This window comes from Cannabis sativa, chromosome 4 (assembly GCF_029168945.1).
Source record: "Cannabis sativa cultivar Pink pepper isolate KNU-18-1 chromosome 4, ASM2916894v1, whole genome shotgun sequence".
NCBI lineage: Eukaryota > Viridiplantae > Streptophyta > Magnoliopsida > Rosales > Cannabaceae > Cannabis > Cannabis sativa.
Window position 1 is genome coordinate 8,862,112 of NC_083604.1, and position 27,597 is coordinate 8,889,708.

A 27,597-nucleotide genomic window follows, 5' to 3' on the forward strand; every position below is an offset into this window, starting at 1 on the left:
AGGGTGGCGGGGGTCGTCAGGATCGGCCATTGGTATGATACCATGTAAGAGTAGAGTTCAGGGAGAAACAGAGAGAATTTGAAAGAGAAGCTCAGTCCAAAACTGGAGCTGAGAGAGTCTATTATATAGCTTTAGAACTTGAACAGTATTACATGAACCGACTTTAACAGAAAGTAAAACAGAAAAATAACAAACTAACTGTAAGCCTAACTAACTCTAACAGCTTTGCGAATATAACAGGTTTTTCGTTCAAGGAACTAAAATTAAATAATCTTTTACACTTACAACCCAAGCCTCTTTGGTCTTAGATAGGTAGAAGAACCCTTTGGCAATCCGGGTTTTGACAGGGCTTGCTGCTGCTTAGCTCTCTTCTTCATCTTCTTTTCCTTGTTCCGTCTCTCTGCCTCAGCTTGCTCCTTCCTCAAACTCTCCATCTCTTCTTCCACGACTGTTTTCTCTTCCTATTGTTTCTTCATATGCTCCAATAATGACGTATCAGTGTTGAAATAGTTGCTGCAGAAAATAAAAGGAACGAATTTACCAAAGTAAAATTTAGATTGAGTCGCGGATTAAGTCGTTCTCTTTAAAACGTTCACAGCACTTTCCAGAATTGTGCAAGCAGACTATTAGCCTCGTCGTCCCCATGATAAAACAGTCCAGTCGAACCACTGTATTAGAGATCTATTGTACGATAGAGAGTCGTCAAAATACCACACCAAAATACTACTACTCGAAATACTTATATAATGTAATCGTAAATAAATCTGGAAAGTTTTATTCTGTGTGAGAAAAGATGTATTTTTCCCGTTGTTTCTAATGCATTATATAGGGAATGCACAAAAGGTAGAAATAGCAAACCACCCAGCCAGCTCAACTCGATCGGACGGAGGTAGGGGCGCGCGTATGGTATTTAGGTGAGCCTTTGTGTGACGCTCCCTCTTCCACAAAAGTAGGTAACCCTTGAGGCCCAACTGATCAATTGCTCATATTTACACTATATATACACTCATAAATAAGTGTTCCAAGAAATGTGAGACTAGTCCTCTAAGGACTTCAAAATTCACATTTCCAATTTTTTAATAATTTACAAATATGTGCCAACAATCCCCCACTTAAATTTTAAAAAATATTTTCATCGAGCAGTAATCTAAACAAAAAGATTGAGCATAGACAAGGGTATTTGTCAATTTGAAACTTTGTATAGTGAATACAACTTAGAATAAACTAGAGTGACTCGTAGTCATGAACTCTATCTATAATGATGTACCACACACAACCTTTCTAGGATGTAGTCCAAAAGTCCATTCTTTAATGGTCATGCACGTCTATCCCAATATAGTGAATGTTTTAAAAATTTGCCTAAAATTTCTTAGGAAGCGACCCCACTCCCACATTCACGTATGTGAGTCTAGAGCACTCTTATAGTTCGATACTCCATTCCATATTGAGTATAGATGTCATTAAGAGTTTCTATTATCTCACCCTTCTATCGCTTTAGGAATTAATGCTTCACATTTCTTATAAAAATAGCATGATCTCATTCTTATCACATCATAACTTGTCATTACCCATTGAACCTATTTCTTGGGATCTCCAGTCTATAGGTCGGGTATCTATTATGGCTGACTCATCATTCTAAGGACAATAGTCTCATTCCTCTCGAGGTTTTAAGGACTTTCTCACTAGCTAATCCTTTCGTTAAAGGATCAGCTAAGTTTTTAACAGTGTGTTCATAATCCACTCTTACTACTCTAATAGAAAGGAACTCTCTAGCAGTACTATGTTTACGACGAATCTGTCATCTCTTACAGTTGTAATAATAGTTCTGAACTTTTACAATAGCTGCGCTACTACAGTGGATCGACACAATTGGTATTGGTCTTTCTCATTAAGGGATCTTAGCTAGTAGGCTTCTCAATCAATCTGCTTCTTCCCTAGCAGTAGCTAGTGCTATCATTTCAGACTCCATGGTGGACTATGCCAAAATAGTTTATTTTTTTGATTTCCAAGAAACAACTCCACCAGCTGTACTAAAAATAAAGCCACTAGTTGCTTTGGAGTCATCTGATGAAGTGTTTTAGTCAACAGCACTGTATCCTTCAAGGACAGCTAGAAACTTCTGATAATGTTATCCAAAGTTCATGATTCTCTTTAGGTATCTCATGACCCTCTCAATAGCATGTCTGATGGCGATAATCGCGATAAGCCTTCATTGCGTCAAACCAAGCCCGATCTTAAAATCCGTAAAGATAGAGGTAAAAATCAAGATTCCATTCAAATTTTCAATGTCGATCTCAAAGCGATGTTAGGACTAACCGTAGTTGTGTTCTTTTTTATATGGTTCTTCATAGTTGACCTCGTTAAGGCCAATGAAGTATCTCATATACCTAGGGTTATCACTCATTTCCCTGCTCCAAAAGTTACCGACCTACCTCAAGTAATTCTTGGATTAGATATGTAAGGCCGAGGTATATGGGGTCTAAGGCAAAATAAATTTTTGGGGTCCTATATATAGTTTAACTATTATTAAAATGATAGTTCTAGTAATTTAGGTGGCGTTTGGCTAGAGGTAATGAAATAGAATGGAATGGAAATGAAACAATTTTCATTTTATTCCTTTATTTGGTTGTATTTTAAAGTATTAGAATATCATTCCAATGGAATAGCCTTTCTACTATTTTGGTGGAATGACTATTCCATTTTGAAATGGAAGGAAAAATTTAATAATTTTTTTATCAATTTTTTTATGCATTTTAAATTTTATTCCATTCCTATTCTTATATTTTCATTCCTCCCAACCAAATACCACCTTAGTGTAATGGTAAAACTTTTAGAAACTCTTAAGAACTCCAAAGTTCAATCATTCATTACTACACATTAGATATTTTTTTAAAAAAAATAAAAATTATAGGTTGGAAATTGATCCATTGATCTCTTAATTTAAAGTAAAATTCATTACCACTACACCAAACAATTTTTGTTATACTTTCATCTTATTTAATATTTTATTTATACATTAATAATTTTTTTCATAATTTAAGGGCTCGAGACGTACGCCTAGCTCGTCTACGTAGGGCGGGCCCTGAGTTGAAATGGACCATTAGATAAAAAAAATTTTGGGCATTTACTATAAAGATAAATAGTATTTTTAAAAATTATTAAAAAATATTAATATTATATATTTTTAAAAGGTACGATTTTTATTTAGGCCCCTAAAATGAGTGGGCCTTAGGCGCAGGCCTAGCCCGCCTATACCTAAGGTCGACCATGTGCCTACCCTCAAGGCCGGTATGGATTTCGGGAAATATCTTGTGCGCGTTTTGTGTTTTTGTGATGTCGTTACATTTTGGGGTTTTGGCAGTTTCAAGATGAGCACAAGGAGAGTTTACATGAGATTACATAATTGTGTTGTTCTCGTGAAGTCAGCCCATCTGCTGATTAGACAGATTGGATACGATTGAATTGGTCAAAATCGTGACCTATAATTGTGGGTAATTATTCATGAATTTAATTGCTTGATCTCCATTTTAGGTAGTTTTTCCTTTTAGCTTGATACGATCTTCTGTCGTGATCTGAGTAGCATTTACTTCCTCACTCTGTGCGCTTAAATAAAAAGAGAAATTGGATTGATCTTCCAGGAACATGCTGTCTGACCTTTCGGCATCACGATACTGGAGCTGCTTCCGGATATGGACTTGTCACTGGCAAAAGCCCATCTGGTCATGGAACCAAGGTGCGTTCTTGGAAGGTCCTGTGTGACTTGGGCTTGGCCCAAATTATCTTTCTTGGGACCTACTAGTGGGTCTTTGGTGCTGACCTGGATTTCACGTGTCCCTTGTCGAAAACACGGATAACATAGCTTGGCATTAAGGAGAATTTTTTGGTCTTTTTTTTTAATGATCATGTACTGTGTTGAAAATAGGGTTCAAATATTTGTTACACTCGTGACTGTTTTTTCTTATACACATGGTAATGCTTAAATTTTATTTTTGGCATGATAAACTATTTAAAAAAATTTAAAAATTTATGTCTTAAATGACTACAACATATAAAATTATGAAATAGAAAAATAAAAAATAAATTAAAATATTTTTCTAAATGCCGAAATAAATAAAAAATAAATAAAAAATACACAAATTTTTCTTTAATAAATTAGCAAAATTCCAACAATATGAAAAGTTATCTATAAACCTGTATGAAATGATATGCCAATTTATTTTAGGCAGTGAAAGTAAAAAAGAAAACATAATGCGAGCACACGTTTTGATGTGCTCACCACTACTGATATGAATATAAATGGCACTATAAGCAGGGGCGGACCCACATTGTAGCGAGGGGGGCAGTCGCCTCCGCTGAAAAAAAAAATTGAGAAAAAAATGTATATGTATTTTAATTAGTTACAACATATATTTGTATTAAAAGATGATATTTATAGACATAATAGTAATCTTGAGGTAATGGTTAAGGTAGTTGATAAATAGGTTAGTAGGTAAGGGTTCAAATCCCACTAACTACACTTTATATTTTCTTTTTAAACTTATTTACGCCCCCCTCACTTTTAATTCTGGGTCCATGGCATAACTTATGGGAGAGTAGTGTGTATGGTGATATCAAAGACTCAAAGATTTGAAATCATTATTCCTTGTTATAAATTGGAATGAAACAAATTAAAAATTAAATAAACCACCAGTAAATGCTCCTGCCACTAGATAAGTGGATATATATATATATATATATATATATATATATTTATATATTTATAAGTTGGTTGATGAAAGGAGACTATGATGCATATCTAATGCTGTGTGAATACCACTATAAGAACTTGACTGTCTCTCTTCATATCTCCCACCTTCAATTAATATGTGCAAACTACATTGAGAGTGAAATTTACAATATGAAAACCATTGTTGCTACTGTTAACTTGGCTCACTTAACTCTGCTACTCTCATTTTTTGCTCTATTTCATCAGCACATAATTGAACTTTGTTCAGCTGATAAGCTCATTAGTGTTCCATGCATTGAAACAGAGAAAGAGGCACTCCTTGCCTTCAAAAATTCACTCATTGATCCTTCAAATAGATTGTCTTCATGGGTTGGTGAAGAGTGCTGTAAATGGGAAGGAATTGGTTGCAGCAGCAGTCAGACTCAAGGACATGGTCATGTCACAAAGCTCAATCTCAGAAATCCATTCTCTTTAGTCTACAATAGTGGACTTGATGACCCAACTAGTGCCTACAAAAGGTCATGTTTGAGTGGTAATGTAAGTACTTCTTTAACCCACTTGAAGTACTTGAATTATTTGGATTTGAGCATGAATGATTTTCAAGGGATTCCCATTCCTAATTTTTTTGGAGAGATGGTAAATTTGGAGTATCTTAATCTTTCTTTTGCATCATTCTCTGGTTTGATTCCTTCAAGCCTTGGAAATTTGTCAAAGTTGCAGTTTCTAGACCTCTATGCAGATTCTTATCTCAATATAGGATCATGGGAATTAAGGGCTGACAACTTGAATTGGATCTCTGGCCTCTCTTCCTTGAAACTTTTTAATTTGGGATATGTCAAACTCAATGGGGTTGGAGAAACTTGGCTCCAAAAAATTAATTTGCTTCCATCATTAGTGAGTTTAAATTTGTATTTTTGTGAACTTAATGGCTTACCTGTTTCACTTCCTTTCATCAACTTCACTTCCCTTTCAGTCCTTGATTTGTCCCAAAATTCCTTTAATTCTCCAATGCCTCTATGGTTGTTCAACCTTACCAGTCTCAGGACACTTCACCTGAGTTGGAACTTTCTTCAGGGTTCAATTCCTTGGGAGATTACAAATTTGAAATCTCTAGAGGTCCTTGATCTATCTGATAATTTGGGTCTTGAGGGTCATATTCCAGGATTTTTAGGACACCTTACCAAGCTAAAGGTATTAGATCTTTCTGCAAATGAATTTACTGGGGGGATTCATGAACTCTTAAACAGTGTCTCAAATAACAATATATTACACACACTCGATTTAAGTTCTAATTCTCTAGATGGTGTGTTGCCTGAGTCACTAGGAAAGCTTAAAAATCTCCAACATCTTCTCCTTTCTAGCAATGCCTTTTTTGGTTCGATTCCTGAGTCTATTGGGAACATCTCATCGTTAGAGGTTTTAGACCTCTCTTACAACAAAATGAATGGGACAATTGCTAAAAGTTTTGGGCAACTCTCTAAACTAGAAAATGCAAACCTGTTAATGAACTCTTGGGGAGGTGTCCTTACCAAAACCCACTTGTCAAATCTCAAAAGCTTGAAAAGTCTTAGAATTACATTAGATGAACCCAACTCCCTTGTTTTCGAAATTCCTAATAAATGGCTGCCCCCTTTTAGGCTTAATACCCTCCAAATCTTAAACTGTAAAGTAGGTCCTACTTTTCCCATGTGGATTCAAGTTCAAACTGAACTCATATCTGTTACCCTTAGGAATGTTGGAATATCTGATACTATACCGGAACAATGGTTCTCGAGTTTAGCTCCTCAAGTTACCCAACTTGACCTATCAAAAAATCAAATAGAAGGGAAGTTGCCACACCAGTTGAAATTTCCACACTTGAATAGTATTGATTTGAGTTTCAATCACTTTGATGGCTCATTCCCATATTGGTCTTTTAATGCAAGTCAGCTATCTCTTGAGAGTAATTCTTTCTCTGGGCCTATTCCTGAAAATATTGCTGAATTAATGCCAAGGTTGGAAAGGTTGTATCTGTCTCATAACCACCTTAGTGGTCAAATTTCTCAATCCTTATGTGATCTGCATAGTCTTCAAGTTCTTTCTTTGAGAAGTAATCATTTCTCTGGTGAGCTTCCCAGTTGTTGGGGCAATTCATACATGTTGTGGGGATTTGATGTAACAAATAACAACTTATCTGGTTTAATCCCAAGCTCAATAAGTTCACTTCGATCGCTCAGTGTATTGATGTTAGGCAACAATAATTTCCATGGAGAAATTCCTGCTTCTTTACAAAACTGCACTGGCTTGACCACAATTGATCTAAGCATGAACAATTTCATAGGAAAGGTACCATCATGGATAGAAGGAAGAGTTTTGTCTTCGCTTTTCATGATACGACTCAATTCAAACAAATTCTCAGGCTTTATTCCATCAACATTATGCAGTCTTTCCAATCTTCATACTTTAGATCTTTCAGAAAATAACTTCTCAGAGGTCATTCCAACATGTTTGGATAATTTGACAGCATTGGTATTCAGCAAAAGCAGTGAAGTGTTTCAAAACTTAGTTTATGTTGTTTTGAGAGGAAGAGTACCTGAGTATAGCAACTTCATTGGCCATGTCAACAGCATTGACCTTTCAGGGAATGACTTAACTGGAAAAATCCCAGATGAAATTACAAACATTTCTGGTTTGCAAAGCTTGAATCTGTTGAGAAATCGTATTAGTGGAAGAATTCCAAGCAACATTGGAAACTTAAAAAGGTTAGAAACACTTGATATGTCGCGTAATCATCTCGCAGGGCCTATTCCTCAGAGCATTACTGACATGATTTCTTTGAGACACTTGAACTTGTCATACAATGAGCTTGAAGGGAGAATTCCTCCTCTTCCACAGTTCAATGATGCCACCATTTTCCAGGGAAATCCATTGCTATGTGGGCATCCACTTCCAACCGAATGCAAGCACACTTGAGCATTTTGGTTCTAACAGCTAAACTGATGAGTGTTCAAAAACTGTATATAAATAAATGTCCAATGATAACTATTCATTGATGGCATGAAGCAGGGGACAAACATTAGTATTGTAACTTCTAAAACTTGTTTGTTGACCAAGAATAAGGAATAAACAAATGATATATAATGAACTGAAGTATTTATAAACAAAAGAGAGCAATCTTTTTATACCGCAGTTTATTCTCATCAATTCAATCATAATATTTGTAAGAATTTATTGAATTCGACGAGTAATGTGTGTTATGATTTGTTAAACGTTTTGCTAACCGAGTTATGCATGGTTTTGGGGAATAGCCTTTTTATTTGTTATTTTGAGCGATGGTCTTAAATAATGAAGAATAAAAAAAAAAATATTTAAAGAGGTATTTCTTATTGGGTGATTCTACCATGCACCCTCTTCAAAGGGATGTATTGATGTATCTTTTATTTGTTTCGGTATCTAAAAAAAATTTTTAGTCTAATTTTTTTCATATTCGTGTATGTTTAGCTATTTAAGATATTCTACAAAATTTTGAGAAATTTTGAATAATTTATAATATAGAAAGTAATGTTCAAACAGTCTATTTTACACGCGTATAAAATAAAATAGTCACGCATGCAATGTTGAAATAGGAAAATTATTTTATTAGGTTTTTTTATGGTTAATAGGTGTAATCTAGATAATTATGTGAGTAGTGGTTTGGTTAGTTCCTATTCTCTAGCAGATAGTGGGATGTGGTGCATGTTTACATGTTGGGTAATTAGTGGTCCTATTTCTTAGTGTAAGTGGAGAGTTAGAAGCTATATATAAAGGACTTGGGTGTGCAAGAAATAAAAGTTTTATTAGTTCTACTTTTGTTCTCCATATATATAAGCATATCTTTATACATTAAAAGTGTCTATCTAACGGCAATTCTTGGTTTAATTATGCTTGGTTTAACGATTCTTTTTTTTAATTTAGCCTTACACGATTAACTTAACAGACGGTTAACGTTAAACGTTAACAAATAAATAAACTCAATAATTAAACCCAAAAAATTAAACAATCTTTTTTAAATTAAAAAAAATATCTTACCCACATATCTCTCTAACAAATCCTACAATTTTTGAAATTTTTTTACACGGCTACATTCAAATTTCAAAAAATAAACCCAATAATTAAACCCAAAAAAATTAAATAATCTTTACACTGCTTCATTCAAATTTCAAAAAATAAACCCAATAATTAAACCAAAAAATTAAACAATCTTTACGATTAACCCATTCATCACCCATACAGCAAACACAACCAAAGCATACTCTGCACAGATATTTTTTCACATACACATATATACAAAAATTTCATATAATTATTTTCATAATTTTTTTATAAAATTTCAAAATTAATATTATAGGAACATCGCTTTGTTCAAAATACTATGGAGAAGTTATCCGTCAAGAAAATTGCAAATGGACAAGATTAGATAAACCACTTTAACGTGCTTTATTTGAAGAGACACTCATTTCCTCTAATTTGTTCATGGTATTAATTTTTTTATAAGTTATATGTAGTTCCAGAGAAAATGAAAAGTGTGAAATACAAACATTTTACCATTCTATCTACAGGAAATAGAAAATTAAAAGAATCCTCATAAACATTTCATTTTAGTTTTCCCCTGAGTAATGTTTTGTTTGAACTTTGTATATTCTTTCTATTCATTTTTTTTTTTTAACACAATAGAATTATTTCTATTAACTTTCAAAATTAGAAACAAAGATATCTATTATTTAATAATATTTCAGGCTACTCTTTTCAAAAACTTACAAAATTTATAGATTATTATACTTTTAATATTATAATCATATTCATTTCACAATATATATATATATTAAACTTATTATTATTGTTTCCAATATGTTTTTACTAACATTTGTAGTTTAATTTAAACTCCATTATACTAGACATAAAAGTTTAATTTAAATTTATTATTCAAATCTCTTTAAATTAAATATTATTTATTTTTGATTCATTTATTTCCTTCCGAACTCATAATATAATACTTAATATAAAACATAGCATACGTGCATCGCACGTAACAATATACTAGTATATATATATATATATAGTTATCATTGGTATCAAGAGCTTGGTGTGAAAAAAAAAAAGAAAAAAACGAGTGAGATTTAAAAAAAAAAAAAAAAAAAAAAAAGAGTGGGAGTGTGAGATAAAGTACATATATATACATATATAGTAAAAGCTATATTTTTCAAATTCACTTCTACTTTTGTTTTGCAGCAGCAATATGGCTGACAATTTTGTTCAACCGGCGATTCCTCGCTTTGACGGCCACTATGATCATTGGAGCATGTTGATGGAAAATTTTTTGAGATCCAAGGAGTACTGGCAAGTTGTCTCTGAATGAGTTACTGAACCAGCAATCGGCGCAGCAGTGACAGATGGACAAAGAGTGGAGCTAGAAGCACAACGGTTGAAAGATCTCAAGGCAAAGAATTATCTTTTCCAAGCTATTGATCACACAATCTTGGAGACTATTCTTTGCAAGGACACTTCCAAGCATATTTGGGAGTCTATGAAGAGAAAATATCAAGGCTCTACAAAGGCAAAGAGGCAGCAGCTTCAATCACTTCATACGGAGTTCGAAACACTTCGAATGAAGATGGGAGAATCGGTGTCAGATTATCTCACTCGGACAATGGCAATTGTGAACAAGATACGGATCCACGGTGACAAGATGGAGGACGTGACCATAGTTAAAAAAATACTACGAACGATGACGCCAAAATTTAATTATGTTGTTTGTTGTATAGAAGAAGCTCATAATATTGATGAACTTTCAGATGATGAATTGCAAGGTTCTTTATTGGTTCATGAGCACAAACTCAACCAGCAGGAGAAGGACAAGGATGAGCAAGCCTTAAAGGCCTCAACAGACAATAATTCAAAGCCAAGAGGAGATAGAGGACGAGGTGGAAGCAGAGGTCGAGGTAGAGGGAAAGGTGGAAATGACCGTGGAACTCAACACCAATACCAAAACCAAGACAATTATTCACATGACTCTCATGGAAGAGGAGGAGGAGGAGGAGGACGAGGAGGCCACCAACCAAATAGATCGAAGTCAGCAGACAAGTCTAATGTGGAATGCTATAGATGTCATAGGTACGGACATTATAAATATGAATGTCGTACTAATTTGAATAGACAAAGTGGAGAAAGAACTAATCTTGCAGAAAAAGAAGAAGAAGTATCACTCTTGATGGTGTGCCATGTCAAAGAAGAAACTCAACAAAACATGTGGTATTTGGATACTGGTTGTAGCAACCACATGTGTGGAGATAAGAAAGCTTTTTCTGAGATGGACGAATCATTTCGCACCACCGTCAAGTTTGGCGACAACTCCAAACTAAAGGAAATTCTACCCATACTATTTCTAATGTTCTTTATGTTCCAGATTTGAAAACCAATCTACTTAGTGTGGGTCAACTACAAGAAAAGGGATACGGAATTTCTATCAAAGATGGAGTATGTCGAATCGAAGATGCAAATTTGGGCTTAATTGCTCAAGTGAACATGACGGCGAATCGAATGTTCCCACTTTATCTCCACAATACTACTCATTCGTGCCTATCAGCGAAACTTAAAGATGCATCATGGCTATGGCATTTTCGCTATGGTCACCTGAATTTTGGTGGATTAAAGACTTTGCAGCAGAAGAATATGGTGACTGGTCTTCCTTCGATCATAGCTCCCACCGAAGTGTGTGAAGAATGTGTTGTTAGCAAACAACATCGTAATCCATTTCTGCAAGGACAATCATGGAGAGCAAACACACCATTGGAGTTGATTCATTCAGACTTGTGCGGGCCAATAAATCCATCTTCCAATGGAGGTAAAAGATATATAATTACCGTCATCGATGATTTTAGTCGGAAGACATGGGTTTATTTTTTGCAGGAAAAGTCTGAAGCTTTTGGAGCCTTTAAAAGTTTTAAAGTGCTCGTTGAGAAAGAAATTGGCAGCCCTATCAAAGTTCTTCGCACTGACCGTGGAGGAGAATACAACTCACATGAATTTTCAAATTTTTGTGAGACCCATGGAATCATGAGGCAGCTCACAACAGCATACACACCCCAACAAAATGGAGTATGCGAGAGGAAAAATCGCACAATTATTAATATGGTGCGAAGCCTTCTGTTGAGGAGTGGGCTTCCAAAAGTTTTTTGGCCAGAAGCGGTGAATTGGAGTATTCATATTTTGAACAGAAGTCCCACTTTTGCTGTTCAAAATATGACACTAGAAGAAGCTTGGAGTGGACGAAGACCAGCGGTAGATCATTTCAGAATTTTTGGGTGTGTTGCTTATGCCCACATTCATGATGAGAAGAGGAAGAAGTTAGATGACAAAGGAGAAAAATGTATTTTTCTTGGTGTTAGTGATCAATCAAAAGCCTATAAGTTGTACAATCCTAATACCAAGAAAATCATTATTAGCCGTGATGTAATCTTTGATGAGGAAAGAACCTGGGCATGGAACGAGAATATTGTTCAGCAACAAATTCCAGCAAATTTTGATGGCGATGAAGAGAAAAGACAACAGCAACAACAACCTGTAGAGATAGTCCAACAACCTACAACAACAATCACTCAAAGTCCACATGCTGATGAAGCACCCACTGAACAAAGGCTTCAACGAGAGAGGAAAAGGCCTGCATGGATGATGGATTATGAGGTATCTGATTCTGACGATTCTGAAGAGGATCCACTCACACATTTTTGTTTATTTTCAGATTGTGATCCTGTAGCTTATGAAGAAGCTGCTAAAGAATCAAAGTGGAGAAAGGCGATGGATGCTGAAATTGCAGCCATAGAAAGAAACAATACTTGAGAGTTAATGGAGCTTCCAAAAGGACAAAAGACTATTGGTGTTAAGTGGGTGTACAAGACAAAGTTGAAGGAAAATGGTGAAATTGACAAGCACAAAGCGCGATTGGTGGCTAAAGGCTATAAGCAAGAGTTCGGCGTGGACTATAAAGAAGTTTTTGCTCCAGTAGCAAGACATGATACAATCAGATTGGTGATCGCATTAGCTGCTCAGAATTCATGGCCTATCTTCCAGTTGGATGTAAAATCTGCATTCTTACATGGAGACTTGGAGGAACAGGTATTTATTGATCAACCTCCTGGCTATGTTAAGAATGGAAATGAGCAAAGTGTATAAATTAAAAAAGGCTCTTTATGGACTAAAACAAGCTCCACGGACTTGGTATAGTCGTATTGAAGTTTATTTTTCAAAGGAAGATTTTCATAAATGTCCATATGAGCACACACTTTTTATTAAATTTGGAGATGGAGGTAAAATGCTCATTGTTTGCTTATATGTGGATGATCTGATTTATACTGGAAATGATAGTGTCATGATTGAAAAATTTAAGCAATCCATGATGCTTGAATTTGAAATGACTGATTTTGGACTAATGCACTATTTTCTTGGCATAGAAGTGGTGCAAACTAATGATGGTATTTTTATTTCTCAACACACTGTATAAACCCTGTTTCCGGTGTATTAAATTTTTTTGAATTTCTTAAAATTTTGCAAGATTACTTAAATAATCATAATGTACATGACCATGAAAAAAATTTGACCTAAAAATTTATTTGGAATATTAAAAGAAATAGAGATATAATAAGGAGGTGCATTATACTATTTACAGTGTAAACAAAGAAAACTTAAGTTTAGTCACAAACATCAGTCAGTTTTCCTAGTCTTGTCCAAATTAGTTTCCGCCCGCGCTGGGGGTGCAAGTCGATTCAAAGACTCCATTTCTCATTCTCAGTTCTCAGTTCTCAGTTCTCACAGGCTCAGCTAAAAAAGAAAAGAAAAGGTCTTCCATGTTAGGGCACTGATTTTAATACCAAGTTTCTCTTTCTCTTGCCACGATCACCGAGTCTTTCCCCACATGACTGGGGGAAGTAGAAGAAATGCTCGAAGCAGAATCAAGTCTCCCGCCGATGATGACGATGATCGCAACGAGTCTTCATTGCGTCAAACCAAGCCCGATCTTAAACTCCGTAGAGATAGAGGTAGAAATCAAGATTCCATTCGAATTTTCAATGTTGATCTCAAGGTGATGCTAGGATGTACCGTGGTTGCGTTCTTTGTTATGTGGTTCTTCATATATGATCTTGTTAGCCCCACTGAAGAATCTCATAAGCCTAGGGTTATCACTCCCTTCCCTTCTCCGAAAGTCACGGACCTCCCTCAGGTGATTATTGACTAAGATATGGATTTCCGGAATTATTTTGTGCGCGTTTTGTGTTTTTGTGATTTGGTTAAATTATTGGGTATTGGCAGTTTCAAGGTGAGCACAAGGAGAGTTTGTATTGGGGAACATATCGTCCTCATGTTTATCTTGGAATTCGAGCCAGGTATGCTTTGTAAAGATGCTATTTCCATTTCTGATTGAAACATTTCATGAAAAGCTTCATGTTGTCTTACTGTGTTTAGCTTTTGCCCCTGATCAGGACACCTCGGTCATTGGTGGCTGGATTAATGTGGATTGGGATTAAGGATGGAAGGTATTTCATGCGGCATGTGTGCCAAGATTCTGATGATTTAAGTAAATATGGCTGGACACAACATAATGGACGTGACTTTGGGAATCAAGTAATTGTTGATAAGGACATGACATTGACCACGAGTTTCTTGAAATTGAAGCAAGAGGGAAGTGGCTATGGTGGAGATTGGGCTGTTCAAGTTGATGTGCAAAAAGATGAGTAAGTATTTTGGCCTTGTTTCTTTCGGGTCTGGATTTCTGCTGAATGAAATGCATTTAGTTTTACTATGGTATGAGAGGGATGTTTTTGGGTTTGACTTTTAATAATTTTCTGCAATAGAAGTTAGAAGTAGCTGGAAGTGACTTTGGTATTTGGGTTAACTGTTGGGAGCTCAGGCAAGTCTCTCCCATTTGATAGTTCTTTTACTCTCCCCTGCATATATATATTTTACAGGAGCATTGCATCTTTGAACTTGTTATCCTTATTATCTTAACTTGTTCCATTGGCACATTGCAGAGGCATGCAGAGTGAGGATTCAGGAGGCGCTGGACATCTTTTTTTCTATTTGGCTGATGAAGATGGTAGTGTTTTAAGTTTGGGTCGTGATACTTTGGACATTCATGACTCTCTTCTTACATCTGGTTCACGAGCGGATGTTGGAAGTTGGCAGCTACATTTGAAGTCACAGGTAATTTCAACTGAGGAACACCATTGTAAACTCAGTATAGCTATATTTAATGCTATTGCCATGAAAATTGAGAAATAGGCTTACTTAACACAATCAAAGGAACAGTCCTGTTTGTCCAACCTCTAGGAGTAGGTTTTTTCAACTTAAGTTAGGTAAAAATCCCAATCTTTACAAACCGTAGTTTCTTCCTGTGACTAAGTATTGTCTAGAATTAGTTTGTTGAAAGGTTATTTATGACTCTTGCAGTTCACATCATTTAAATTCTTAATTACCAAGCTTTATGTATGTAGCTGAATATCTTGTGAAATTAACTTTTTCCTTTTATGTTTCTCATATTTACAGGATGATTTGGAGGTTCATTATTCTGGTTTTAGGACGCCTCATATTCACAATTTATCTGATCTTGTGCAGCAAAGTCTTGCAACACAAGTACGTATAACTTAATGTGACAGAAAAAAACATTAGTATTAATATAATTTAATGGAATTCTGGTTCTTTACCCCTAATATACTTGTATCTTGGTAAATCCAATTTTCGTGCCTGCAGGCTAGAAAGTTTGGTCGTCTGGAGCTACCTGACACGTCTGAGTTGTCTCCAAATATTGCAGTTTTTCAGGTATGTGGTCACAAAGGTATTGCATTTGGTCTCCAAATATAATAAGCAAAGTGCATTTAGTAATTTAAGATCATGAACCTCATATCTGATCTTCACCATGTCATCTCTTATACTAAAATATCTATTTTATGCAGATTTCTGCCAGGATTCCATTCAAAATAGATATTGCATTTGTTTCGGGTGTTGGTTCAAAGAGTTCTGAAGTAGAAAAGCGGATCAGCAGCCTTACAGGTTTTCCCATGAAATATATACTGATTGATTCTTATTTTAAAATTAAATTATGGTGTGTGAATTGTGGCTAACTTAAATATGTGTGTATGAGTTTTTTGTTGGACACCACAACATGTGAAAAACGTAATTATTTTAATTATTGAAAAAGTAATTACACCAAGACTTGAACACTTTTTACTAGACCACAATACCTTAAACACTTACTCTTTTATTTTATCACTAGACACCTTTACTACACACTTGTGTATAAGTCACACTTTTGGGACACTTTGTTTTTAGACACTTATTAAGAACTCACACACTTGAAATCTCTTGCTCAAACTTGCATCCTAAGCACACACCTCACTTCTTTTATAGCCTACAAATGATGTATCTAAATATTTCTAGATTTTTCTAATTTACTAACTATTTAATTACTTCTTACTATTTTCTAAACAACTCTAGAACTATCTAATCTTAGTTCTATTCCAAGTTTTCTTTAAAACTTTCTAGAGTGTTCTTGGTTTCTCTAACAAATTTCTTAGAATATTTTAAAAATTCTAACATATTCTAGATTTGATAATGACTTTTAACATTTTTTGTGTTTTTTGAAGTGGTCTAGGGTTTATTACCCTGGAGTGTATCTTATAAGTATGTAGTTGGTGTTTCAAATTAGGGATTTCTTAAGTTATCAAAAGATTAGGGATTTCTTAATTAAAGTTAAGACCCATGGTGGGGATTCATAATCATGTTTTTGATTTTGAATTATTTACACTGAACTGAGAATCTAATTCATATCTCAAAGTTTTTTTCCCCTCCATATTAATAAATCATTTTATAACCTTTTAAATATGTATCTCACAGTCACTGCACCCATACTGGACACTGTTTGAGAGATGTTATGTATTTAAAAGTTTATATGTAAGTTTATGTGTGCCAAGCATGTGTTGGTTTGTATGTGTGACCCACCAAAAAGTGCCTCTATTTTTAGAGATTTATTTATTCCTTGTAATCTAATTTCTTATTCATTCTAATCTAAGGTACCTCACTCACTAGTCAACTGAAAGAGAAGCAAGAATATTTTGACACATTGTTTGAGAAGAAGTTTAATATGGAAAACAAGGTATATTATAACAATAAATATTCTATTTCACATTTTATTTACTAACTCTTGGATCATGGTAGATTTTAATGTGAAGTGGATGCTAAATTGCTCTAGTTACACTTCTATAATGACCAAAACTTTTTTCTGATTGGAACTTGTTCACTGTCAAACTTATTTGTTGAATGAAAAATAGTACAACACAAAAGTACACAATAGGTTTCCAAGCTGCAGAGGCTTGGTCGTTTCTAGCGACTCAACTCTTTCAAAAAGAAAACAATCATTTTGATCTAACCCTTAAGCTAGCGTATTTATATCCTAGTTAGTTATACAACTGGACATATTTAAATTCTTTCTTTCTAGAATATGTACAACTAAGCAAGGGTTAACATTTCCCTTTGCCAAACCTTCATCCTTCTTTTAGGGGAATTAGGAAATTGTTGTTTTACTATAAAAATCCTCCCAAGTCGTCTCAAATCTGGGAGATTTTCTGATATGGCAAGGTTTTTTTAATCAATCCATTGCTTTGAATGTAGCCCTAAAAGTGTTTCCAGTTCCACCTTCATTTCTAGCTCTGTTGTTAGTTGTGGGGGAATATTTGGTGAAGCCAAGTTCTATTTAATTGTGTGTCGAAGTTGTGAAACATGAAAAACAAAGTGGATTGTTGTTGTGGGTATTGTTTTAAGTGTATAAGCTACTTTTCATTTCCTTTGTTCCAATTCCACTATCACAGTCCCCATAGTATATTGTTGAAAGTTTTTCATTTCATTGTTGTGCAAGAGATTTCTATTGGTATGGCCTTATGATGTGCTCTGATCATTTGAGTACATATAAATTCCAAACAAATAGCCAAACAGCCAAGAAAGCCACTAAGTAATAATATCTAATTAAACCATAAATGAAAATGAACAAGCTATTGGTCCTTATGGACCTTGATGCAGAGAAAGAAATCTCAAGACATGCATACCCCCACTATCCCTTTTACTCACCTATCCAATCCCCCACTCAATAACCACTCTCAATACAATGACTAATATACCCTTTTTTATCTACCATACTTTGCTCATTCTACTCATCCTTACTAATTCTGGGAGCTAACCTTAGTGGCCGCCCAAATTTCACCTTGTCCTCTAGGTGAAGAGACAATAACACCAAATTCTAGCTCGACCTATGTTAAAGAACAAGACCAGTAATGTGTTGCTCTCCTAAGGGAAAGAAAATGTGAGATTGAGAGTGGACCTTTTCATGATAAGCTTCTTGTCATGTTTCTGTTTGGTGTGCTCTCTCCCTCTTTTAAAATGCCATCAAATAAATTATCAAATTGCCCTCCTTGATGATCCCAACAAGCACCAAACCAAGAAGAACAGGATAGAAAATTTATAGAGACCACTGTTTGGAAAAATGGGTGTGGATCCCATTCTTGATGTAACAAAACAAAGTCTTTGCACACTAGGTTCTTGGGGTTAGCATATTGTTTGGCACGATGAACCTATTGGGTTCTACCCGTCTGCAAGAACCACGAAGGCATCCAGTGCTTGATCCACCTTGTGCCACAACCGGATAAAGATTGGAATTTGTGAGGTCGCAGCAAGCCGTCTATGGTGGTTGTCACGATTGGGACGTCGAGTTGCGACATTCTGTGTATTCTTACTTCTTAGTAATTCCCTAATATATGCCAAGGCAACTGTGAATGTGTACAAGGGTGGTTTTTTTTTTTTTTTTGAAACTAGGATCCTTGCCTAACTTTACAATACTTAGGGACTAGGAAATTATAACAATCGCCATGTAGGTACCCATGAGGGACTAGAACCTCAAGACATATACATTTGTGTAGTTTAGTTGCATCCATCTAATCATGGTAATCTCTCATTGAAATCCATTGAGATTTCGTCCCAAACTTGAGTTGAAAGTCTATTGGCTGAAGCTTAGGAGCTATTGTGAGAAGATCGTCGAATCATCGCTTAGTATTATAGACCTTTATATTTACTTATGGCTTTGCAAGAATACTTGTTATGTTGACAAATTAGCATAGCTGAACAATTTTTTTTATGCTCTTTCTCGTGCTTTCCCAATCATGTTCTATTTTAATTATTCGATGGGTCTCTAACCAAGGGATTAACAGTCTAGCACATTCTAGCTGTTCTCTTTTTCGTTTCTAAATTCATAATTCTAAAATAAATATGCTTTTTAAAGCTGAGAGTTCATTTTGATTGTCCTTTAATTTTCATTTTAATGCTTGTAGATAGCTATCTCTCTGAAATAAGGTATTCTGAAAGTGTGCGATGTGGACAGTAGAATTGCTAGAGCTGTATTTCCTCCAAGATGTTTTTCTTTTCTTCTCGTTTCCAAGCTCCAATCTCAGTATTCTTTTTAAAGCTGAGAGTTTATTTATTGTCCTTCAATTTTCATTTTAATGTATATAAATATCTCTTTCTCTGAAATCATGTTATGATTTTTTTTTTCAGGTTGACCTAGAATCTGTTGCTGCGGGAAAGTTTGCTCTTGGAAATATGTTGGGTGGCATTGGCTACTTTTATGGCCAGTCAAAAATTTCATTTCCTAGAGATCCGAATGTAAGTTGTCTGAGTTTATTCTAAACCCTGTCCATTTTCTATTTCAAGTTTATTCTGAATAAAGATTTGTGAAGCGGGAGACAACTAGTTATATGACTGTCCAAAGGGAAATAGTTGTTCTTTTGCTAACCAAGTGACTGTTTATGCTATTTGGTTCTGAGAAAACTTTAAACAGAAACAGAAATCATATGTATAAAAAGAATCATGATAATGTGAAAAAATTTCAGTGAAAAGGTAGGGGGATAAGTAGAGCTGGCAAGTCTTTATAACTGTGGTAGTTTTATAAGTAATAACTCCATATGTTTTGCGAAGCTTGAGCTATTTAAGGAAAAAAAATGTCTACTTATGGCATTGGCAGTTTGCGATGTAGAATAAAATAGAGGAAATTGAATAAAGAAGCGATCTAGGGAAGAGAGAGAGAAGTAGAGTATAGAAGAGAGAAATTATAATAGAGTAAGTGTGGAATCTAAAGAGATATAACGGAATCAATGGAGAATTTTAAGAGAATGTATTTATTTAATCATACATGCCCTTAGGATAGACAATGAACTTTTTTAGATGGAAGAAACTCTTCTACTTTTTTCGTAACGTAGTTAGCTTTGCTATTTTAATTTTTGTTGGTGTTACCATGCCAAAAGAAAACCGTAACTGAACCTAATGGATAGACAAATAACCTTAGCCTGCTTCAACTAGGAAGCTACAGTATACTAAAAATTCTCGTAACTCAATATAAGATAAAATCTAAAAAATATCCAAATTACTATTCATCATGTTCATCTGTATGTATTTGCATCAGTTTGACTGATTAACAGTACATGAAAACCACTGATCGTATCTGACTAGTTATAATTTTTTTGCAAGCCCCTCTCTGACAAATTTATACAGTATACAATTTTCTCTTTCAGGTGGGAACTCGTGATAATTTTATTTCGTATTGGCCAGCTGAGCTTTACACAGCTGTTCCAAGTCGACCTTTCTTTCCTAGGGGATTCTTGTGGGACGAGGGTTTTCATCAATTATTGATATGGTGTGTTGCTTTATGTCTATATATAAAATATTAAGATGTCAATTGCTTATTCTTTTATTTCCATTTTGGCGATTCTGTTATTTATAATATTTCCTCATTGAGCAGGCGATGGGATATTCATATTTCCATGGATATTGTTGGACATTGGTTAGATCTAATGAATATTGATGGATGGATTCCACGTGAGCAAATTTTAGGTGCTGAAGCTCTAAGGTGATCTAGTTAAGCAGATATATGTCTTCTCTAATAAATGTGCTAACATAAAAGATTTCTTCTAAAACTTACGTTATACATTGTGGGAAATTGCAGTAAGGTCCCTGAGGAATTTGTAGTTCAGTATCCAACAAATGGAAATCCACCAACTTTATTTCTTGTGCTACATGGTAATCTCCTCTCTTTCCCGGGGGACTAAATGATTAATCTGCTCAATGAGTCTACTTGTAGATCATTTTTCTCACTGAAAATTTAATAGTTTTTTGATGGTAATGCTTTTATAGGGTAAAATCTGACTCTTCGATATTAGATTTTGGTGGTCACACACAACATCTTCTTATGTACTGTGCTGCATTTTTCTTTAAATTAACTTTGTTGCTCATATTTGTTCAGCAATTTATCTTTTTAGTCATAAATATTATCTCTTTATTTCTGAAGAACATCTTTTTCTTCCTTTCTTTTATTTATAAATTTGTGCCTTGATGCAAGGATAATCTAATCTGGTTTGAAATTTTAGATATGATTCATGGTTTGAAGGAAAACAAATTTAATTCTGTTGAGCGCAACGAGATAATCTCATTCCTGGAGCGAGCTTTTGTCCGCCTCGAAGCATGGTTTCAATGGTTCAATACATCCCAGTCAGGTACCCTTTTTGACTACCTGCTGTTTCATTGCATTTTATTATCTTTCTTTATTTTAATTTTAAGGGTGATGACTCTCTGAAACTTTTCTGTTTAGTCAATAGTTTATGTACATTTGTAGGACATATTTATCATCATACATGACATAGAGAAGCATGTTTTGGTTTTTCCACTGAAGTCCTTCATGTTGTAGTAAGTATTTCTTTTATTCTTAATCATTTGATTGGTTTAAAATTTTGTTCATTGTGAAAAACAGGGAAGGAAGTGGGCAGCTACTATTGGCATGGAAGAGATAATATGACAAGACGGGAATTAAATCCAAAGGTTCTTTGACTTCTATCTTCTTACATTTGATTTTGTTTGGGTTTATATAGAAGAGCTATCGTGTGTGCATCATATGCTGGGGTTATTAGGTATAGGCATTACAGGTAGAGCCTGACTTTTTAGATGTGTAGTGTTCTCTATTATTCATGTTTCCCGACTCCTATTCCACTTAACTAATATTATCGGAAGTTTGGAACAAACATTCAACATGGAATTGTGTCTTAGAATTGATCCTTTCCTATTATTTTGGAATGTAAGACTTTGTCCAGTTGTGTGTGTCTTGATTAATATGTGCCACAAAGATCCTTGTGCATTCTCTTGCTTTGATTAAAAGATCAAAACTCTTAATTTGATGACTGCTTTCTTTTCAAAGATGACAATTTTAAACAGAACTTGTTTTTTTGGGAACCCCCAGACACTTTCTTCTGGTTTGGATGATTACCCACGAGCTTCACACCCAACCGAGGATGAGCGTCATTTGGATCTTAGATGCTGGATGCTTCTTGCAGCGGATTGTTTGCATTCTATTACAGAGCTTTTTGAGAAAAATGAATTTGGAAAGGTATGATGATAGTGAACATTTGATGTATCAAATACTAGTACTAGTGTGTAATGCCAGATTAATATTTTATATTAAAATATGGTGCAGGAATACGGTAACACGGCCAAGCGTCTTTCAGATTTTAAAATTCTGAATGAGGTTTGTCCTGATTTATTATTCTCAATTTTTGGCAATTCTTTTTTCTTAACCTCATTTTCACTCTTAAATAAATGGTGTTGGTATTTTAAGGAATTCATTTGATGTTTCTATTGTTGTTGTTTTTTCATCTCAACTGTTCTTGATGTACAGATGCACTTTGACGATGCATACGGGGCATATTTTGATTTTGGCTACCATACTGAAAAGGTATGATTTGTAATAACATTTTTTTCATCCCTAAAATGCATAAGCCTTTCTTCCATTGATGTATGTGTAAACATGAACTCTAGTTATGGGGTCCTCTATATTTTATCTAGTCTTCAAATATATTTTTAATGAATTAGTATTTCTCATCTTTCTTTGTATTATGTGCTTATAAGGGTATTCATTGCTTTTACTTCAATTTAGTTTCAGTGTCGCATGTTAACTTCTCCTGTCTCATTTACTTCTCTTAATATACAATCATTGTTGTAAAATGTGCTCTGATTTTTTTGTTGGTTTGGTTATGCAAGGTTCGTTTAAGCTGGAAAGAAATCATGAATGGAAACAACTATGCAAGTCGAGAGCTTGTTCGTGAAGTTCTAGAAAACCCCAAGTTGAGACTGGTCCCTCATATTGGCTATGTGAGCCTTTTCCCATTCATGAGGAAGATCATTCCACCTGTGAGTTCCACATGCCGTCATCAAAAGATAAATGCCATTTTAATTGATATTGTAGCAGAATTATATTAAAATCTCTCTCTGTTTTTATTTTTCTCATTGTAGGAATCATGGATTTTGGGAAAGCAGCTGGATCTTATATCAAATAGGAGTATCTTATGGACTGATTTTGGAATTCGTTCTCTGGCCAGATCAAGGTGAGTATAAAACCAGTCTTACTCTTCTATGCTAATTTTCAGAACTGTTCCCTGATTGTTGTTTCTGTCCACAGTACTAAGTAATCTAATCTTGTTTACAGCTCTATGTATATGAAACGAAACACAGAGCATGATCCGCCGTATTGGAGGGGTCCAATTTGGATGAATATGAATTACATGATTCTATCTGCACTTAACCATTATTCTAAAGGTATTTTACTATGACAATTCCTTCCTAAGAATATTCCTCCCTTTTACTAAATTTGATTTTCATGTTGCTACAGAAGATGGACCATTTAAAGACAGAGCAAGAACCATCTACAATGATTTGAGGAGCAATTTGGTTAGGTACTTACTATTCATTGACATATCCTACATTATTTTTTTGGCAGTAAATTGCATCGGCCTTTGGGTTTATTAAGAAAGCTTTGTCGTATAATATGCCAAAACTTGATGCAGAAATGTGGTTGGCAATTATCACCGAAGTGGCTTTTTATGGGAACAGTACGATCAGAAGAATGGTAAGGGAAAAGGTGCACGCCTTTTTACTGGGTGGACATCTCTCGTGCTATTGATTATGGCAGAAGATTATGCCGGCACTTAGATTAGATATCAAAATTCAACATAACTAAAACTAGAAGGGAGGGAATTATATTAACCAAGCCATTTAGTTCCTTTTAATTTTCTTAAATTATTTGCTGACACCAATTTTTATTAGAAAAATTTACACAAAATACTTTTTTTTTTTTTGCTGAATTTTTTGCACCTTTAGCTTCAAATATTTGTTTTACATTTTCACGTGTTCTATAAAAGTAATACAAAAATTACAAAAAATATATATATTTATATATACTAGCAAAAAACTACGTGCGAGGCACGTATACTAAATTTTTTATGTTAAGTTTTTTCTACGTTATTTAAAAGTGGTACAATTAAAAATTAAAGAAAAAATATTATTAGTTATTAGGTAAGATTATTATTATTATGTGTATCTAAATAATATAATTTATAATTTTTGACAATTAAAAGTAAATACCGGATGTAATATATTAGTGTTTAAGAAAGCTTGATAATTTAAATATGTTTTTAAGTAAATCCAAAAATAAACCAAAAATTAATCTTCCAATACTTAAGGAAATATAACTTAAAGGGTTAATTTCACAAATGCACAAAAACAATAAAAATACGGTTTCACGAAATTTTAAATATTTTTACGATTTTTTTAATTTTATTTACATAAAATACGGTCTTTTTATGTTAAAATTTTGTTCATTTGTTGTTAATTTTTTGTTATATGTATGTTATTTTTTGTTGTTATTTTGATATTATTTTCATGTTACTTTTATGTTGTTTTCTTGTTGATTTTATGTTGTTTTCGTGTTATTTTTTGAAAAACCGTAAAAATGTAAAAAAAACATTCATTGAACGTAAAAATATAAATATTTTACAAAAAATTGTGCCTTATGTAATTATTCCTAACTTAAATGTATGTAAGATAAAAAAAATAAAAATCAATCTCTAAATTGTTGATAATTGAAGATAACATTTGTTCAAAAATTGTAGATAAGAAAACTAATAATACTCATTGTTGGAGGTTAATTTTCATTTGCTTCGACAGAGACAATAGTATAATTTTTGTATTTTGCACTTTTCATTCTAGCCGGGTTTGCATATAATTAGATTGTCCATTTTTATATCAGAATTGTTTTTCCTCTTCCTTTTATCATATATGTTTCTCACTTCTTTCTATGTTCTCCCACTCCTAACAAACATAGAAAGAGCACATGTCATAACAATATTTATATTCAATTCCCGAATATTATATAAACCAAGCCATTTGATTGAATTGTGAGACTACTACACAAAAATGCATATGGTAAAACAAATAATATATTATCTTAATTTTAATTGAAACGAAAGTTCTAAAGGCTGTAATGTCATCTAAGGTTAAACAAATATGACTTTCAAATTACACAGCAGAAACTAAATCTTGAACCATCGATCATAGATGACGATATAGTACCTGTAAGGCTAAACCATAACCACCAGCATTTTCGTCTCGCCCGAAATACAATAACTGGAAAATTTCATCAATATGACTGTAATTTTAGTATTAGCATATCAACAGTACAAACGAAGTAGACAAAAAAAAAGTAAAATCAAAGTTTAAGGATAACATTTGTCATAGACAGGTAGATTGAGACATCTTCTTCAGTGAAAGTCCTCTCAGCTGAAAATGTTAGATATATCTGCCCCGCTAACAATTGGACCTAGATCAATCTTTTCATTCTGGTGATCCATGTACATAGTAGAGTCTTCAGCCAAAATTAAGGCATGTTGTCCATGAGGCCTGCTAATCATGGACAAGAGTGAAATATTTTAGCACTCATATAATAGTCAGCTATAAAAACTAAAGCCGAAGACAAAGATTTTTACCTTTCAATAAGCCGAATATTGTTCTTCAATCGAGCCAGAAGCTTGTTAAACTATACCCAACTTTTCCATGCCTCTGGCTCTCTGTGAGGTAGCCATCAGCCTGTAGATATTTCCCATATTTCTCATAGTACATCGCTGGTAGAGAAGCAATCGAAACAGGAATCCCTCTTCTTGACTTAAGAAGCTCTATTATTTCTAACTCCAACTTCTCAAGTGTGCCAGGTGAGAAAAGATGGTCGTCATTAGCATAATCATAGGCCTGAGAAAAGCTTTCAGGAATCACTTTCCCATGAGAATATCTACAGCTACTTCCATGCTTACAAAATCCCTTGATATAATAATGACAAGTCTTAACTGGAATCTCAGAAAGACCAGAAAGTCTCCTACTTGTTCTACCATTCAAGCCTCCAATTCCAACATCTAGATAGTAATTGTCCATACCTAATCCTGATACTGAGAATTTATTTGCTCCATCTAATCCTCTAAACTCAAACACTGGTAAAGTTTTTCATGTTCCAAGGGTGAGTCATAGAATTCCATTTGTAAAATCTCAGAGTTCTAATTCTTAACAAGCCGTGGATCCCAATAAGGAGATGGTATTTGAAAATTGAAAACAATTTAGGCCTTGAAATAGCAGTAGAAGAGAATGGAGAGAAACCTGAAGTTGGGTTTATGGAAGGTGACAAAGGATTTGAGACTGAATTAGAAGCTAATAGTTGGAGTTCAGTTTTTGCCTTCGATATGATTTGATGAACAAAATGTATCTTGAGCAGAAGCCAACCGTAGAAACTGCTGGTCATCATAGTCGTTTAAAAGAAGGTATCCTATAATCTTTGTAACATTCTCTGGTTCCAGTTCTTGAATTAGTACACAACATAAGGTATCCTATAATATTTTTCTACACATCAAATTTATACTGTGACCATAATAGTCTAAATTTATGGTCACATAAGTGTAACTTTTGTTGTTAATAAAATTTTTATAATGACTATTTTCACAGAAACACACCTCAAATTGCAAAACGATAACAACAAAAATAATTTAAAATCTGAGTATTGTATAAGTTTCACTTTGGCACCATCGACACAATCTCAATCAAATGTCGATCAACAAAATCGAAATTACTAAAGACATCAAGCAAAACCAAAACTGATAAGTGAAAAGCCTCAATTCGACAACAACACGAAATTTTCTCGTCATCCAAACAATCAAAATAAATAATCAAAGTAGATAATACATACAGGTAGAGTAATGAGTACGAAGATTCCTTGTTCTCCATAATCGGTAATCTAAGTATCAGCGATGATATTAGCACCATGACAAGCATCAACACGAAGCTCCTTCTCCACAAAAGCAACAGTAACATCAGCTCTAGCTCTTCGCAGAACATCAATGGTGATCACGGCCTCCATTGGCTCTGTGCCATCAAATAACCAACCAAACTACACGCAAAAAACTGTTATTTTTGAATAGAAAACTTAAAGAAGGTTGTCACTCTCAAATAATTAGGATCAAATATCTGTTCAAATATTAATGGGATTTGTTTTATTTTTATTTTATTATTTTATTATATATAAATAATATTTTATTATTTTATTCAATATAAATAAAAAGTCACCCATAAATTTCTCATAAACCAAGAATTTAGTTATATAGGCACACTTTATATAGAATAGATATATAAATATAACAAAAAAATAATATATAAATAACAAAAAACTAATAGCATAAAACAATGAATTAATAAGAATATATTATAAAAATTATATAAAAATATTAAAAGATTGTATGTTTTTGTTTTAAATAAATTTTTTGTTAAAAGATATTTAAAATTTTATACAATTATATTTAGAAAATTTACATGGTATACTAACTTTTGTTATTTTTTTTACAAAATACTGTCAGGTGGTATTTTTTATTTTTTTACTGTGTTTTTTTATAAGTTTTATACTGCAGTATACT

At 33.9% G+C, this 27,597-nt stretch overlaps 2 protein-coding genes and 1 pseudogene across 2 annotated transcripts; 2 read left to right on the forward strand and 1 right to left on the reverse strand.

Moving 5' to 3' along the window:
- Positions 1-4,808: 4,808 nt before the first annotated feature.
- On the forward strand, positions 4,809-7,871 carry LOC115712117 (receptor-like protein EIX1). Its single transcript, XM_030640350.2, has one exon. The coding sequence runs from the start codon at positions 4,898-4,900 to the stop codon at positions 7,676-7,678; it is 2,781 nt and encodes a 926-aa protein (XP_030496210.2). The 5' UTR covers positions 4,809-4,897; the 3' UTR covers positions 7,679-7,871.
- Positions 7,872-13,402: 5,531 nt separating this feature from the next.
- LOC115712838 (mannosyl-oligosaccharide glucosidase GCS1) lies at positions 13,403-23,955 on the forward strand. The gene is made up of 22 exons (XM_030641226.2): positions 13,403-13,958; positions 14,048-14,121; positions 14,218-14,469; positions 14,767-14,938; positions 15,281-15,367; positions 15,485-15,553; positions 15,688-15,784; positions 16,804-16,886; positions 19,331-19,438; positions 20,344-20,465; positions 20,571-20,678; positions 20,775-20,848; positions 21,196-21,321; positions 21,576-21,643; positions 22,059-22,205; positions 22,293-22,343; positions 22,494-22,550; positions 22,856-23,005; positions 23,108-23,199; positions 23,301-23,410; positions 23,484-23,547; positions 23,659-23,955. Exons 1-22 carry the CDS (start codon positions 13,653-13,655, stop codon positions 23,801-23,803), a joined length of 2,562 nt encoding a protein of 853 aa, XP_030497086.2. The 5' UTR covers positions 13,403-13,652; the 3' UTR covers positions 23,804-23,955.
- A 1,322-nt stretch (positions 23,956-25,277) lies between these two features.
- Positions 25,278-27,145, reverse strand: LOC115695443 (zinc finger CCCH domain-containing protein 18-like; annotated as a pseudogene).
- Positions 27,146-27,597: the final 452 nt, after the last annotated feature.